The sequence below is a fragment of the Limanda limanda genome, chromosome 2, assembly GCF_963576545.1.
Source record: "Limanda limanda chromosome 2, fLimLim1.1, whole genome shotgun sequence".
Lineage (NCBI taxonomy): Eukaryota > Metazoa > Chordata > Actinopteri > Pleuronectiformes > Pleuronectidae > Limanda > Limanda limanda.
In genome coordinates this window covers 14,060,475-14,079,102 of record NC_083637.1, presented here as the reverse complement: position 1 = coordinate 14,079,102, position 18,628 = coordinate 14,060,475, and the positions used below count along the sequence as shown (strand labels likewise).

Genomic DNA, 18,628 nt, shown 5'->3' with positions numbered 1-18,628 from the left:
AAAGTGACAAACTATACAATTTAGAGGATAAACTGTAGTCAAAGTGTGTTCAGATTAGGAGTGTGTATGCTTGTGTGCATCACTGGAGCACATTGATGTCGATGTAGACAAATTCAAACATATGAGGATATTGTTTTTCTTAGTTTTAAAAAACTATGTTGTCCTTCCTTTCTTGCGACGTCAGGGAAATAATACAAGAATACAGTCTGTCATGTCACTAGGCCATGACACGGCAACAATGGATGACTATAATCGCCTAATTGGACCCAATGACAATATTCACGGACAACAGCATGTAGTCTCAGATATATTTCAAATCAAAATTCTATTCTCCCATTGCAGAATCCATTGAAGCTAAGAATATGGGGCTCTGTTTTGCCCCACAAATCTAAAACTCATTAATACTGCTTGATCTAATATATATGCAGACTCCCTTTAACTACACGACACAAACCACAGGCATCACATGTGGCAGATGCAGCAGGGGGTTTGTGTTTGTGGAGCCATCAGTGTTGAATAGTACAAGTCATCCCCATCTGCTTTCTTTGGTGTTGCCAGTACCTCGCTGTACTGGGTGGCTCTGTGCGAGATGCGCTCAATCAATGCAGACTCACAAACCACGGCTCTGACTCAGCAGAGTATCTGTCTTAACTGTCACTGCTGTATTTGCCTGCTTTGTTGAGACTCACCGATCATCCTGCCACAGCTGTTTTTCAGTTAGTCATCCTCCACACAATCAACGCAACAACACAGGGCCTCGAGATTTATTTATACTTCCATTAACACAACCATACATCAATCATTTTGGGCAAACTAACAAATGGCAAGAAAACAACAAGGTAAGCAACCATGTAAACATTTACATTAAGTCCACACGCAGTAAATATTACTATTTACACTTTACCTTTAAACTCAGATTTGGCAATAGTGGAACTCTATTTTAAAACTACTCGCCAGACGGTAATTTAGCAGAAAGGGCACATCTGGTAGCTCCCGACTCTGAATGTCAACATCCTAGAATGTGGCTGTATAATCATGGCATAAGCAGAAATAGCCTCAGAGTGGGAGAAATTAAAATAGCATAGCATGAATGCTTTTATATGGTAATGAATGATCACAAGTTGTATATGTCTTAGTGTGTCTTTGTTCCTCAATATTCACGGCAGAAGACTAAAATTCAGGTTCTGGATCACAGGTTCTTAGCTGTTATGCTCCCTGAGGTCTTGAAAAAAGCCATACTGCTACTTTTCTTGGTTGATTTAGAATTTGTACTTAGCGTGGAGTTCACACAAGGGTTCAGCTCATGCCAAGGTAACTCTGGTACCACTCAACCATAGCCACGAGGGTCTCAAGTTTGTTTAACTGTAGTGTAAAAGCAAACATTTCCTCAGGTAGTCTGAACTTGATTTCCTTTGCCATAGTGCTCACTTTGGGCTGCTGACAGTCCTTGATCCTTTTAATATATATATATTTTTTTGCAAGATGCTCCTCTGGTATGTTAGGTGTGTCAGCTCATGTGAAGTTAATCCATGAAAAATTCCACTAATTGTAAATAAATAACTGAACAAAATTACCTGAGAAGATTTAATCTATGGGTCATTGGAAGGTTGCTGGTGTTCACTGTCATCTGAGAGGACAACTAAATGAACTGTCAGAGGCCGAGTCTGCATGAACCTGTTGTTATTAATTCCGTTTATTTTGGAGAGGCCTTTTAATTTAGATCTATTGTTGACTTTGTGAAAGTTGATAATGGTTTAAATGATGTTATATTTCCTTACTACAATAAGGGCCAACCAGCAATAGCAGTCATGTCAAATCGCATTTATCATCAAATGAACTGATAAGATATGAAATTTTCTCAACAGCTATTTTGATAATTGATTAATCATTTTCAGTAAGATTTTTAAAGAAAATGTAAAAAAATTCTCTGTTCTCAAAACTGTGTATGTTAATTTGAAGATGCTATATATAATATGTTATGGATATTTTCCAACTTTTTTTACATTTTGCAGACAATGAGCTATTGATTAATTGAGAAACATATGCCAATGCATTGTTATTTTTTCTCTCTCAAAGCTTAGCTTACACTTTAGGTTTCACAAATAATGACATATATATATATATGCCAGATTCCACCCCTTTCCATTGCAGCTCTTTCTAAGCCCTGAGTGTGTTAACAACATATAAGTTATAACATTGCAGGTGAACAAACATTTGTCAGACCCTGCCCCTCCAACACACACATATTCTAAACACGCACACAGTTTAGTTGACACCTGCTCGACTGAGGTAATTACTTTACATCCGTTAGCAGTTTTCCCTCTGCTATATCATCAGCATTATTTGTGAAAATGGCTGACATAAGGAGAACCAAGGGTAATAATATTGTTTAATGGCCAATAAAAAACATACACGTATCAAAAGGAACCCACATTCACTGATAAATGAGCTGGCCGTGAAGCTAGGGACTGGCGGCATTAGGGGAGCTCGCTACAGATGCCTTTCTTACCACTCCTTCATTGTTGTGTGTCCTTACTGTGCAACACAACATGCCATTCACACTCAGCAGTGACAGGATGATAATATTTGCTCTGCTGCTCTCAGACTCTCTGTATACAACCTTTATTTATCCTGCCAGCATTCACAGTTTAAATCCCATAATGGATTTTCAGCTCAAATTAGATGAGGGAACAAATTCAACATAATGAAAAGTAATAAGAGAAACAAGCATTGTGTGGATGGTTATGCCAGTTTCATATGGTTCCCTTCTCTTTACATACTCTGTCACAGTTAAGCCAAATTCAACACCAGAGCTAAGTCGGTGGAGGCATAAAAAGCAATGAATTTGCTAATGCAGGAAAAGGCACGTGAAGCCACTTTATATACGGTTTCATGGTTTGTTAGCACCGAGTTTAGTGTTTCAGCTGTTTGTCTTTTTTCCTATGACAAGTAAAGTGCATCTCAAACAGGATCAGTTTGTTCACTAGTAAGTCCATTGAGGCACAAGGTCACACACACTCACATAATCACAACCAGAACCTCCAATCTAACTAATGCACAGTAAATGGCCAGTGGGGGAAAGACAGAGCACCTTGAGTAAATCCACTTGTATAAGGGAGGATACGGACATTCTACATGAGCCTGCAGTGCTAACAACTGAGCAGCTGTGCCGCCCATCTGTGTGGCAATTCCTTTAGAAAGTGTTTCCAAGCAAGATCTCACATGAGCGACAATTTCATTGCTGTGATCAAGGTGTTTTTATGTGTGTAGTTTAATTGCTCTGCCAAAGAAGTATTATGACAATGCATACTCATTACTACAAAGGGATTTATACTGGGTCAAACTGTCATAGTTGCCTGGAAACCATACGGTACACCATTTTGCCTCCTAATCTTCTTATATTATATCCATAAAGTATGTATTTTTGGGGTGTACCTATATTTTGTGACTCGCATTATGGAAATGTTTCTCATCGCTCATTATCTACTCACCACTATACCGACGGAGGGGTGGGTGAAGTGTTTGAGTCCAAAAATCTGTTTTGGAGTGTCAGCGTTGCAGTGAACTAGAGTAAAGAGGGAACTATTCCTTCAAGTGTCCTGAAAGCTGTGTGCAGCACTGCAAACGTGTTACTATATGTCAGAGTGATATTACAAAAGTCTCAAATCCAAATATAGGCAATTACATGTAGAGATAACGTAATGATAAACATAATAATAATAATAATAACACATTTTCTGGGGGGGAATAAATCAAAATTTTACAGTGTAAAATTGGGCCATGTCGTTGCAGATATAAGACACAACAGTAGACGATAACACCTAACTTTACTTTGCCATTTGGAGTGTCTTGAGAAAAAAGCTTCCTGTTTTATCTGAGACTGAGGTTTGTCTTTAGTTTTGTGGCTCTCAGTCGTAAACTCTCCTTACCGTTTGACATTCTTACATTGGTGCTAGAAGATGTTAGCGCCATTTGGGGACTCGTCTGTGGTATAATTTGCTAAGAAGGCTTTTCAGGTCCCAGTCAGGGATTCCAACCTTATCCATTTGACAAATTTAGCCCCCCTTCTAGCTACAAGATACTGTTTCTGAGTATGTTCACTGTCCTTCATGTTTGTTTGTGTTACCTTCTTGCAAACATGGCTGCATCCATGACAAATCAGGATTCAGAACATCATCCAAATACTGTAAAGAGGGTATTGTGTGACACAATAAAATAATTCATAGTGCAAATTATGGAACAATTGACATTTTCTACATCACATAATAATATATTGTCTAATTGCATGTACCTGTTAGTAAACCAACTCAACCTGCCTTGGCTAGTTTCAATCTAATCTCTTCCAGAATCACAGTCCCCAAATCAAACTAGGAGAACAAACGTACAAAACTTAATTAGGGTTCATACTGTGACTAAGGCGTCAGGAAGTAGAACTTATAGCAATCTAATAACTGAAATTAAATGAAAAGTAAAGTACTCGATCAGCTGTAAAAATAGATAGCAAGACAGCATAATAGTAGTCTATCATGCGGTACACAATTTTCGAGTTACCATTTATATGCATAAACAGTAAATCGCCTATGAAGGTCCTTTAAAAGACTTTTCAGAATTTACCTTTTATTTGGATTTAGCTTATCTCCTATAGTAAATAAATCTTTTTTCTGCTCTCCTTCTGTCTCCTTTTGCTCCTCTCCGTCATTTGCAGACACACTCACACACAATTGAACACAGCAGATGGCAGGGCATCTCATGCTTCACCAACATCATATTTGTTGAACCAAACCGATTGGAGAGGGACAGATTTTATCCCTCCTCTGGAAAAGTCTTATTCTTTTGTGGTGAGTTCTTGTTGAAGAAAGAGGAGCCACCATCGAGCCCGATGTTTTGCAGGGCTGTCTGATAAAAACCGGACGCTAACCCGTCACCGCTGTGGAACAGCATGCATGTTGGTCATCAAATGATCTTATCACATTCTGGTTCTATTAGATTCCTTGGGCAGTAGTGATGTGATTTTAAGATGGGTAATGAAGTTGGCGTTTCTGTCTTTGACTGTGTTCTTGAGGCCGAATAAGGAGAAGGGAGAGTCATACAGTTTGTTCTGTAAACCATAAGAAATGGTTATACGATCTCTGAGACCAATGACCATCCAATTTATATGACAGCATGAGGTACACCTGTGTTAACACTGTAATTAAATAGTACTACATTTTTCAAGTTACCTTATCAATGATACATGGTAGAGAGACCTTTTCATTAATTTCAGAAACAGCCCTCGAATGCATTCAGTACTGTCACATTTGTTGTTAAATGGTGCAGCTAAATGTGCTGAGTGCAACTGCCTCTTTGACAGATGACGGTCTCTCAGCTGCTGTGGTTCTAGCTTGGTGAGAGATTCCATCATAGGAACATTTTCCTTGAAATTCTTGCAGGTTGTGAAGATTTTATTTACTTATATTCATATTTTGGCTACGGTCAGGGTTGTCCACTATTGCATGATAACAACTTTGGTGACATTTAATGCAACATTTGTGTACTTGAAACATATCATTTGAATATTCACAGGAGTTGTCTCCATTGGTAAACAGATTGCAATTCCTCTTTTAGTTTGGCATTCATTCAGCGGTCATTGTTCAGGAGATTTTTACTTGGAGCTGAATAATAAACAGAGTTCCCCTTCCCACTGAAACAACAACATTTGAAAAAAAAGCTATATAATGCAGTTTCACAATAATAAAAAAAGTCCTTTTCTGATGCTCTGGGTCGTCAGGAATGACGGTGAGAGGGACTCTTACCAGATGTCCAATGTCTGAAATTATATACCAGGTTTGTAATGACTGTACTTTGTCAATCATAATAACATGGAGCCATGCATTATCACATACCGACAGGATGATTGACTTTACTAATTGGCTAAATTATACCAGATATTTCCATCATAGGTTAATTTACATGCGTTGACAGAAATGAAAAACTATTGAATGTGAGCTTGCTGCAGGTCAGATAACAAGCTGGTGAGGCAACGGTCACCACATTGGAATGTTTTATCACAATATTATTCTAGCACCATAATCCAATCCAATTTTATTTTATGTATTATCTTGAGGCACTTGAAATGTGAAACCTCAAAAGTAAAAATATAAGTGTTTTGCTCAGGCTGTGATCCCAGTCATCTGTGTCTCACAAGGTCCTGAAACATTTCCATCGCTGACCGATGACTTAGAGCAGTCGAAAAAAATATGACAAAAGCAGCTTACGATGATAAGAGACTGACTGAGGCGGTCACATTCTATCTTGCTAAGAACATGGTGCTGTTCAAAGCTGTGGACAATGTGATTTAAGACACTGATGCACACAAGATTGGTTCTATGATCTGCAAGCATCTTGAATTTAACCTTTTAACCGGTCATCATAGTGTTGAAAAAGTGCAGTTTATTTCATGGGTCTTGATTTTGTGTAAAAGTTGTGGAAAGACCTTCCATCACTATTGTACTATATATATATATATATATATATATATATATGACAATGCACTTTTTATTGCTTGGAGTCAAATAAAAGCTGCAGGTGTGAAGCACATGGTCATGGCAGTTACATAGATCAACAGTAAACTACATCACGAGTCACCAGAACAATCGCTTTCACTGGCAGTGATATAATAGTGTTGTGAACTGTGATTTGCGTGCTGTGCTTGCAGTCTGCTGTCTCTCAGTTGAGCCTCTATTGTAATGATGAGAGCTTTTATATTTCAATGAGACTGTCATGTCTGCTTTAACCTTTCTATACACGCTGCATTCAAATTCTAAAAAGTCTTGCAATGTCATCATGAAATAGCGTCATGAATTATTTTATTATCTGCGCTACAGATAATCTGCTTACAGATGAAATCATGTAAGCAGACTTGTTTGTCCATAAAATATCAGAAAATAAGTTAATCTTGTTTTTTATTTGCCAATAAATTACACAATTTTTTTTACATTTTATTTTTGATAAAAGCATTATTATATTAATCAAGTAAATAAAAAATAATTGTTAGATTAATCGATAACAAAATGCTCGATATGTGCAGCCCTACTCATGAGTCATGGTCAAGCTCTGATTCATTGTTCCTGCCCAATTTTTCTTGCAGAAGTTGAAAACGAAATTACGTTTTTTAATATAAATGTCTATGCTCTCTTGAGGAAACTAGTATGTCTGAGTTGTGGTTTCATCAATAGCTCCAGGTTGCCAGTTTCCTACTGTTCATCCATCTTATCCCACTGTGTGTAGTATTAGGGGCCTCTGGCCCAGATCTGTCATTCTAATTCACATTCTTTATTCCCTTCTGCCTCATTGACATTGGCAGTAGACCAGGCCAGTCCCAGCTGGCCCATTCTGAAATTGCTTACTGTAGAAACACATCCGCTCAGTAACAACACAATGCCACCCCCATGCCAGCTGTTCTGTTCTCACGTTCACCTAATATAACCCCATTTAATTTAAGAGCTTTTAAAAACTGTAATCGAAAAATCAAAATTTCAGAGCAGGTTGTCTAAAGAATTGTACAGACCATCTCCATCTCGGGAGTATATGAATTTTACTTGGTTTTACCCCTGGTTTGGCTGTTTTCTACAGTACAGAGACGAGGCTCCTGGGAGGGTGGTCAAATTAGCTGAACTTCAGTTGAACTTATTCTTCAACTTTTCTAGATGTGTGTGTCTGCTTGCCTCCATTACTCTCAGTAAAAGGCTACAGTTCCAACAATGTTTGTATGTAAATGATGTAACGTGATCAGAATGCTGCTCGGGTTATCTGTAAAGGAATATGGGCAAATCTAAAACAAATATCGAGCTTCACAACTCAAAAAAACATTACAATTCTCCCTCACTTTTGTGTAGCTTTTCATAGTGCAATGTTGTACAGATATGTTCTAGAGTTAAGTGAGAAAGTTATTTATAGAAATATTTAGGACAGTGAGCTGCAATTATGTATGGTTCGTACAAGGTGTTTGAGAATTGTGAATATTTGGTTTTTCACATCACAATTTGGACCATTATCATTAAAACATATACACAAATATATTAAAGTTTTAGGTTTTTCACAAACAAACAAATAGTAGCAATGGCACAATCTTGAAACATCTTTAGTATTAGTAAAATAAGAGTTAAAGTAATTAGACTGAAACTGAATGGTTCACATCCTCCCCTAACCACTGCAGTATTAGGCTGTTAAGCACTTTTTTTGTTGGGTTGGTAACCTGCTCACTGTGGCCACTAGTGAGCTGACTGAGTTACTGTACCGTAGATTCCTCTCTCACTCATATTCCTCTCACTTAATTATTTCCAGGCTGTTGAGGGTTTCGAGCCCTCACGCTTTTTGAGCTCATCACCTGTGACAGAAGTAATTCTTGGCTATTTGAGAGATTTTCTCCCTAATTGATTTCTGCACTCAACATGTCAGGAGAGACTAAGAAGTCGGTTTCGTGTGTGAGGAATTTGTTGCTGTGGCAGCAGAACATGTGACACTTGGCTTCAGAAACCCAACGGGACTAAATGAAAAACTGTTAAGGGTTATTAACTTTGAAAGGCTCACCATGAATGGACTTTAAAACACTCACTAACCCTCAGCAGCTTTAAACAAACCTTAGTTCAAAACTCTGTGATAGACGTAGGGACACTGGTACTCTTTGCATTCAAAAAGAACATCTGTTGTAATGAATGTCCGTCTAATACTGAAGTGTATGACAACGACATTCAAACAAAAAAATGTACTCCATCTATGGTGGTAGTAATTACCATATTCTCTATCCTGTTCATTCTGTTTAGCAGTGCACAAACATGCCTTTAGGGCTTGTAATTGTTGGGGAAACCCGGTATTTATTGGTGATCAGAGTGTGTTTTACTGAGCCAAAGGGTTTTCACTGCTAAAGAGTTTTCTAACCACTGATCTGCTCTTTTTCCTCAACAGCAACCATGACGACCGCCACCTCCCCCATCCTGTTGAAATGGGACCCCAAGAGTCTTGAAATCCGCACCCTGACTGTTGAAAGGCTTTTGGAGCCCCTGGTCACACAGGTACTTCAATTCGCACTCTTTTATTTTCGAATCATTTGAAGTTTTTGTTTACAGTGAATAGTGTTTTCAAGTCTTCCAAAGTCTGATGGCCTCGTTGGTAAAGGGCAATATGAGAAAAGTTACTTGTTTTAGCTCAGTATGAGAGCGAAATTGATCACTTTCTTTCTCGCATATTAGCTGGATCACTTGTTACAAATATGTTAAACTGTGTTGGGTGACAGCCAAGGACTTTGGCTCGTTGCCAGTAGTTTTGTTTGGCTTTCCAGCTGAACAGATTGCTGAACATTGCTTATTGTGACAGTCTGTGGGTAAAGTTTAATATTATTTAGATTTGATAGATTCTGATTCAGAACTTGTTTGACAAATGTGGCTCCTACCAAGAGAGCTTTTCTCAACTCTTCCACGCACCTCCATTAGGGAAAACTGGGTGGCAAGGATTTTATCTTCTGGGTACGATGTTACTCTATGATCTCCCTATCTGGATTAATAATAGAAACCAGCACATCTGTGGTAATGGCCATGAGGGCTTCGCTGAGCCTCGCTGAGTGGTCTGATACTAGTCTAGTCAGTGGCGTGCATTGTGCTTTTCATTGAAGATTTTTAATCAAACCCCTCATTAAAAAGCTTGCATGGTCTCCGTAGTAATGTGATGACATTCATCTAGTCTGTCATCTCTTTTTTCCATATGTCTCTTTTAATTTAATGCTTTAATTATTTTTCTGCTCTTGCATCACATTGTATTGTTAGTGGCATTATTTATTACCTCAACTTCTACACATCTGTATCTTTTCCAATTTATTCTATTTGATCTGTGACTGAATCCTGGGTTGTCTTAGTTTTTACTAAAAGATATTTCTCCAGACTGAAAAAAACTTGGTTGTTTTGATCCAATGAGTTATTCTCTGGGAAACCAACAAAAATGTTGAGAAACTACCTATCTTGCAATGTTAGACAGTAACATAAGTTCCTGGATCTGACCCTTTGTTGGAATCCTCCACAAAATGTGATGGGTTATTTCTTAGCCCATGTCTTATCATTCCAACAAGTTTTGTAAAAAAAAAAAACTGAACAGGGTTAGGCTAACCCTAACCCTAACATGGAGTAGGCAGACCTAAACTTCTGCCAGCCACTAAGGCGCATATTGGCGCATATGGACGACCTGAATGCTCCACATCTTTTGGAGCATTCAGGTCGTCCATATACTGTATACAGTCTATGGTCCTGGTTGTGCGTGCTGACTCACTGTCACACTGCGTGTTGAATGGAACAGATTCATGTGAATATAAGGTATAACACTTACTTCAACTATACATTATTCTCTGTTGAAAAAGTCTGGATCTGACAACTAATAACATTTTTTGCTTGGATCTAATCTCAACCAGAAGCTGCTGTTTTAACAACTAATCCCATCAGGCTTCCATCTTTTTGAAAATATAAAGGCAACTGTTCTATCAGATACATGGCGTACGAGGTATTCCAATGATTGTCGGACATGGTAATTACATACACAATGCTGCTGCTGGCAAACGAAAGCCTTGCCCCTATGCTACAGTTTGTCCGCTGCAGATTACTTAGATGTTGCTGAGAGAGCGGTTTTCCTTTAATGTTGCTGGTGTGTGCTTCAGGCTATACAGCAGCCCCTTTACATTTAAAGAAACTACCATGCTTTTTGTGCGATAATTAGTTGATGTAATTATTTTGTAATTAGATTTCTTAATTAAACTAACAGAGCAGACTGGGCTCCACTTAACACAAACTGATGCAACTGTTTGTATTACAGTAGAGCAGCGGTACAACCTGGGCTATTTATTTTCAGTGATCTCACGACAAAATCTAGAAGACTTAATCACTGCAATCTCAGGATAAATGCAGACTTCAGATGGGAGTGCACCTATTTACTCCAGAGACATCTTTGGCAACTATCCAAGGGCCTAATAAAGTTGCTTTATTGCAGGTAATTGCTGACCCACTGACAGAGGTGGATATTAGATTTAGAGAGGGTAGGTTTACTTGCAGTCTGAGACTCGAAATCCAGCCGGTTTACTCTTCGGGCCCCAAGAGAATGTTTTAGATGCTCTTTTTGTTCGTGTAAAAAGAGCAATACACAGGCTTTTTATCCCCTCTTCCCTGCTGCTGAAGGAAAGGGATTCTGTGGTTTCACATTGATGGCCTTGACACGTTGCACTTAATTACAAAAATATTAAAACAACTACTGTGCAGCTACGCATTGAATTAGATGTAGGCTGTATTGAAAAAAAAAACATTAAATTGCTGAACTGAACAAAAGAAAGTCTACAAATTCCACACGTTTATTGGAATTAACGCTATTCCCATGAACATAATATCATTGACTTCCAGAGGCCCATTCCATCCGAGTTTTGAAGAATAATATATCTTCTGATTTTGTAAGGCTCTTTTGGATATGCACTAGTCGTATTAAAACCGCAAAATCTGTAAGGCTTGCCCAGGATTAGGTATTGTGACTCAAAGTTTGTTTGTTTTCTTGTGAGTCACAATGACAAATGCTTTAATTAAGCTCTTGGATAAGGTCTGTGCAAGCATGCATCACATTGAATGCATGCAAGCAAACAGTAGAATGTGGTGCTTCAGATGTTTTTACTAAAGTGAACAGATGTAACATGTTTAAGTGCAAATCCTGGTGATCCATTAGACCATAATTTCACTAAACTTGCTTGTTAGTTCTCTGGTGGCTTGAGTTTCCCTGTAGCAGTTAATTTTGTGCCTTTCTGCTAAGGTAGACAAAGTTGCGCTTGTGCCAAATGACCAAAAGAAAAAAAACAACAATATTTTGCAGCCAAGGAAAATGCATTGTCAACAAATAAGAGCCCATGCGTCCCATGAGCGCATTGGTTCCCAGTGTGGTATGTTTTGTATTCAGTCATTCTGTGCCTTTATAACACCACTAAGAGGAAACGCAGTAAAGACCACATCAAGATATGGCTGAATATTAGCAGCTGAGAATGTGTTTCTCTCCAGATTCATTTCAATTAACTTTCTAAGCTTTAGTTATCGCAGGCCATCAAACATCACCATCCGTCTGCTGATCTCTGCCTGTATAACTTGATGGGGTTTGCGCTTATATGCTTTAATTGGGTTATTAAAACTACTAATGAGGCATCATTGCTGTTTGCTTGGAGGAAAACCCAGACATGTTTAGATTTTTTTTCCCATTGGCATCATCTCCCCAGTGATTGGTATTAAATTTCTTTTAACAAGTCCTTCTCCACAGCTTTATGCCTGGTTTGAGTTGAAACTTGCTGGTAGACAGTAGGTTGTCATGTAGAGTTGTGGTGTGTGTATTTTTTCATTGTCTGTCAGCTTCATCCTGTGTTTATTCTTGTGAGTGGTCGTCAAAGTGTCACGAAAGTAATTGCTTAATGTTAGGAGGAAGAAAGGATCATGAGCTTCTTTAAACATATTGGATTCATTCAGACAGCTTCATTCCAGGCGTGTGAATTCGTTTTACCGTCTGCTGCGTCCTATTGAGCTAAATTATGTGATTTTGTGATATTCATCATCTGTCTTTTACTAAATGATCTGTAATTCATTTGCTCTTTCAGTCTGACTATTACCTTTTGTGAATTGATGAATGTTATAGTCAATACCAATTCATCATCTACTCCACTGCACAATAATAGTAAAAAAACAAAGATGTTATTGTCGCTAAATGGCTAAACTGCCTAAATTGGAGGGAGCACAATCGCCTGCTCTGGTCGTCCATCTTTTCTGCAATAAATTTGAAATGTAAGCTTTTTCAGATATGAAGGAAACAATTTGGATGATTCAGTGTCGTTGAAAGGAATGAAAGGTTGCTTAAGGTGGGTAGACAAACAAGCTCAGTCTTACATTGAGATAGCAGGCTCGTTCATCATGGCCAAGCCTCTCTTACCACTGCTGTGTACTTGCTAAGTCCAGTTCCACAAATACCAAGGGACCTCCTTTATCACTGCGTGTAAGAGCAGCATGGTCCTGATATTGTTATGAAATTCTTACTGCAGGTGATGGCAGCATGCTTTTAATGCATTGTAGGGAAGTAGCATTGAGAGGCATTTAGAGAAGTTGATCTGTTTTCAATGACCAAAGTCTAGACTTTATTTATTGTAATAGAAATGTGTTCAATAAGAGAAAGCATCTGGCTAGAATGTTTAACATGGTTTTTGAAATTGGAAAGGGTTTCATATTATCACCAAAAAAATAAAACAATGGGGCATGTTTTGAGTTTGACAAACTTTCTTCACTCAGGATCCATCTATAAATATATATCTTTATTTGAATTAATATAAAACTTTGAATTGAATGCTCGGCATGTAAGGATGTACAGCCTTAAGTCACCTTTTGTTGTCTTTGAGAATCCTGGCAGAGCTGCTGAGTCATCACCAGCCTTTAGTGACGTGTACATGATCCTGGTCTGACATTTAATTTAGTAAATGACAAAGGAATATCTGACACCACTCACTTGTGTTGCTTTTGTTGTGGGAAACACAACCTTTTGTGAAAGAAAAATAAATCTACTCTTACAATAACTTGCTCCAACATTTCTGTGGAAATCCATTTACAAATTTTCTAGGGATTTAATTTTAATTTCTAATTATTGTTTAGTCAATGAAGAAACAACAAATAGTTTGGGTGATACTACTTGTGTTTGTGTATAAACGGAAAGCCCTTCATAATTTGCCCCCATATGCAACACAGTAGCTTGTAAGGCATTTGAAATGAAGTCAGCACTTTCATTTGCCATTTTTACATGTTATCTGGCATATTTATACCAGATAACATTTATATACAACCCTAAAGGCAACCATCAAAACTAATGGAAACACATTTTATTCTGTCATAACTACACCGGTGTTGCTGTTTGAAGGGATGTTCTGTTTATACAGAGACAAACTTGTTGACAGTGACACTAAATGAAACTTTAAATTCACTTTCTCGATTAGACAGTGCGTCTAAATCGTTCTATAGCCCTTCATGTAAGTGCAGTGTGATTTGTGCCAAGCAGTGTGTTACGGTGCTTTTACTGCGAGGACGACTGATTCATATTTATATTCACTCATATTCACTTCTGGTGAATGTAAGTGTGCAGAGCTTGTTAGTCTCATGTCATGTGATCAGTCTCAGAGCAGATGCACCCAATGAGGTAAAAACTCTTCAAGTCTAAGCTCACGTACACCTACAGTGTTAGCTCTTACAGGGTTAAAACGCAACTTGAGTCCCACTCTTGGATGGGATTTCCACGATTGGAATGTTTGGTCATTGACGTGACATTCTTACTCCATGAGATGTTGGCAGGATCTTATCTTATCTGCATTACCAGAACAGAGAGAGGTATCACTTCTTATTTCCAAGTGATGGTTTCCTTCTGCGGGGGGGGGGGGGGGGCTCTGACTCCCCTGGCTGCTTTTTATACTCTAACATGGATTCACTCATGGTGAGTACTCATGCCAGCCTTGCCAGTGCAACTTGCTTGCTTGATCTCAGTGGTAATGTTTTAATGTATTATCTGTATCTGAAGAGAGCAGGATGGTGCTCAGGTTATTCTGGTTCTGCACTTTGTGAACTTCCTCAAACTGACTATTAGGAGCTGCTGTTTGCTGTGTTCTCGGATTGTTGTGCAGCCACTGTTGGTCTTTGGATCTCTGTCATTCTAAAGCTTAACACTGACTTGATGAATTGAGGCCTAAAGAAGCAAGTTGTGCTGGGAACAAAGGCACAAATTCAGGATAAATGAGTGAAGTTGTTGAACGTGGTGAATTAACAGACAACACAACATGAGTAAGGCACTGTTTGTGTTGCTGCTGATCAATAGTCTCATGTTTTATTTATATAAGTAATTGGGAATTTGTGGCAGAAAAGTATTGGTGTGGATACGTCCTGATTTATTTTGGTTTTCTTGTTCATTAAGTTTAAAGTGAGGCAGGATTGAGCCTGGTAATGAGCGAGCTGCAGGCACCTGAATGGCAGAGATGACTGTCAGCGGAGGATGATTCAACCACCTTTGTTTTTGTGTAATTTTCAAGGCCAAATGGTTGAGTTTGAGAACTTGTCGGCACCTGACACACAACTCGCATACAAGCTCCAGTCAAGGGGCTTAAAATTAAGGGAGGGGAGACCACGATGGAAAGGGGGATTAAGGCTTCATGCTGCATCACTGTCATAATCCATTAAGCTAGCGGGAATGGAGGAAGCCTGGACCTCAAACAGTCACTTTTCGGAGGAAAGAAGAGAGGCATAACTTCTCCTGAGAGTTTTCATTGAAACCACAGAGTAGCTGCTCTCAAAGTTGGGTAATTTTGGATATTGCTGCCGGAGCCAAATTAAGTTTAGAGACAAGTCAATTTTAGGAATATGAAGACGACAGTGGCATCAGAACTGTGACTTTGTTTAATAACTCTGGATTATCTCAGAAACAAGTGTTTACGCAGCTATAACCTTATTGATCTATCCACTTTTGAAGCACATTCACTTTGATATTATTTGAAGATAATACTTCTCCAGATTGCAGTTGATTCATTTCGAGGTAATACAGAGCATTGTTGCGGTCTTGTTACCACGGCATCACTACATTTGTGAAAGTTTAGTGCTGAAAAAGAAAGAAACAAGCCCTCTGGATTTGGAGATTTAGAAGTCCTCCATTCTTTGTACTTTTTTCTACTCCTTGTCTGAATTTGGATGACAGTGTTTGGAAGAGGCTTTGAACCCTGTGAGAGGCAGTGATGTTCAAAGGCTGTCTGGAACCCCTGCTTCTCCTGGCAGGCTCCTCGTCGAACACTTGCCATGTTAGAGCAAGCAATCCTTAATTTAAGAGCAGGGGAAGGACTTAGCAGGAAAAACAGGGACATTCTGTCAAGATGAAAGTTTGGTGTTAGGATAAAGTGATGCCAGGGGTTAATGATGGTGATGTTTTCCAAGATGATATTTTTGACGATGTTATAGTTCAACTGAAGTTTGTAATAATGACAAAACCATCCGACAGTGTGGGAAACTTAGATCTAAGTTAATCTTATATGCAGTCACCATGAGCAAAATTAATTAAATGTGTAAATTACATTTGGTATCATTATGAAATGCATGTACACCTCCACAGCTGGATCAGCTGATTCTCCTGCCTCCCATGATTTAGTGACATTTCCTAAGTTCTCTGATGTTTCTGTTGACTCACACACCTGCTCCTCCCTGTGAACGCTTTTATCTTTGTTGGCCTTTATGCCTCACATGGTGTTTAACAGAACAATTATTCTTTATTCATTATGAGTTTACTTGAATCCAAGTGCACTGCATCCTGTGTAAACTCTTTTGTGCAACATAAAAGTTGGGAAAGACAAACAAGGTTAGATGTTGCAGTTTATTTTGTCTTGGACATGTGACAACTCCTGGTTCACAAATGGAGAATATAATAGGACAAGCAAATTCTATTTACGGTAAAGTGACACTGTACTGTAACATTCAAAGTTTGCTATTCCTAAATTCTTACTTAAAAATGGTTTTAGGGGGGAGTATATTGATATCTCTAAAATTGGTACAACCTAAGCTAAAAGGTTATGTAACTTAATAAATGACAATATTCTTTGAATTGATAATCGGACCCTACATAAATATATACATACAATTGCAGTTGTTTTTTCACAACATTTTGCTGAATTAACTCATAAAACATATAAATCCTAATATTTCTAATTATGGAAACATGAATTCAATATTTCTCTGACCTTTGTACAATGTTTAGTTTTTGATATTTGCCATTGATCAGGCTGCTGTGAACATGATGTTGGAAATCAATGCACAGTAACTTCTTTATAAAGTAGTTGTTTCTCTTCTATCCCTTTCTGTGTTTATTGTTTCTTACTCTACTGTGGTGTGTCCACACACATACTACAAAAACAACAATACAGTTAAACCAATGGCCTGAGAAAGGTGATAAGTTAGTAATGCAACTTTATTTTTATTCAATAATATGATGCAGATGACAGCTGTGTCGTTACGCTGAGCTCCCTCTGTGAGCGTCTGTGTCCTCATTACCTCTGCCAGAGCCTGGGGTCAGTCCTGGATCTTGTGAAACACACTTTCATCTGTCTTAAGGCTCTATCTTCTGACACCTTGCTATGTCAGCATATGGCTTGCCCCCGGGGTTCTGAACAGCCGCCATGCACAGATGCGTGTTAACCACTCTCTGCCAACCATTGCCTCGGAAACGCAACCTTCCTGTTTGCAGCATTGTTCTCACAGGCACACACTCAACTAGCCACTCTGCCCTGTAGTCAAAAACAATCATGATTTTGCCTTTTTTACTTATCATTCTGTGAGGCAGTATGATGTAGAGCATATTATTCATGGCCTGAGCCACTGAAGTTAATGAGTAAACAATGTTAACCCTAAATGTACTTGTGAGTAAGCCATGACAGTGTGACAGTAAAACACACGCACACGATAACACAATAAATGTAATTCAGTTCAGTTTAATTTGATCATTTGCACTTGTGCTTTCCCCACTGGGACATGTCGAGATGTCTTCTACCATATGAATATTCACACCTTGAATCCAATTTCTATTTTTAACTACAATAATTAAAGACGTGAACTGAATTGTTAAAAATTAGGATGTAAGTAGTAAACAGAGTTTAACAAGGTTATTGACACTTCCGCTGTCAGAGTGTTGTATGTAAGTTTTCATAGAGATGATGTTAACACACATGTTCTGGAATGACAGTAACTTATGGTCAAAGGTTGTCAGTTGTGGTAAAAAATGGAATGGTATGAAGTGCATGTCCTAAATGCTTAGTCAGCTAAAAAAGATGGACTGTGCAAAATTAAACATGACCTTCGTGTGACTCTGCATTACAATGAGGTGGTTTTTGAGACAAACAAAAACATACTGTTTGAGTAGCACACCATCTTTGATGTTCTTGTCAGACTGACAGCGACATCAAAGCTAAAGCTCAAAAAAACATTTTTTTATCTTTAATCATCAGACACAACTTCTTATGTAAACAAATCAAAGGGTTTACATTCCAACATTTCAAAACATTCTGTGTCACGGGTATGGTGAGGACCCAAAAGCAGCACAGGCAGACGAAATCTCAGTCGGTAATGACCTTTATTAATCACTGCAGTCTTGAACAGTTTATACAGTGGCAGGGTGAAAAGTCTTGGTTCATAGTGATCTTCTGCGAGATCTGAGAAGGAGTGAGCCTGGTGTTGCTGACTGAAGGCAAAGTCACAGCAGGTGGATTACCTAGTTGGCAGACAGGTCCAGTGGTGAGCTGTGTAGCCACAGCGTAACCAGGAGGGAATAGGCGAAACTCGTGGTCGAAGACAGAAGGCTGAGGTAATATCCAGTGCAGAGACGAGGCAGGCAGGTCGGCAACAGGTGATCAGTCCGGGGAAAGAAACACTGGAGGTCAGGCATAACACAAGACAATCTGGCACTGAAGCAGAGACAGGAGCAGGCTTAAATGCAGCCAGGGCTGTCACAGGTGTGGAGAGTTGGCCTGATGAGGAGGCGTGGCTAACAGGTAGAGTGGAGCAGAGACAGGTCAGTGGAAAAATACCAGCAGACAGGA

General features: G+C 38.7%; 1 protein-coding gene across 5 annotated transcripts in view; it reads left to right on the top strand.

Moving 5' to 3' along the window:
• The first annotated feature begins 8,948 nt into the window (after positions 1–8,948).
• ctnna2 (catenin (cadherin-associated protein), alpha 2) overlaps positions 8,949–18,628 on the top strand; it is a 260,226-nt gene continuing 250,546 nt past the window's right edge. For all 5 annotated transcript variants that reach the window (XM_061092617.1, XM_061092608.1, XM_061092625.1 and 2 more), the window contains exon 1: positions 8,949–9,050. In XM_061092617.1, coding sequence (XP_060948600.1) covers positions 8,949–9,050 — 102 coding nt within the window. The remainder of the gene's footprint in view (positions 9,051–18,628) is intronic.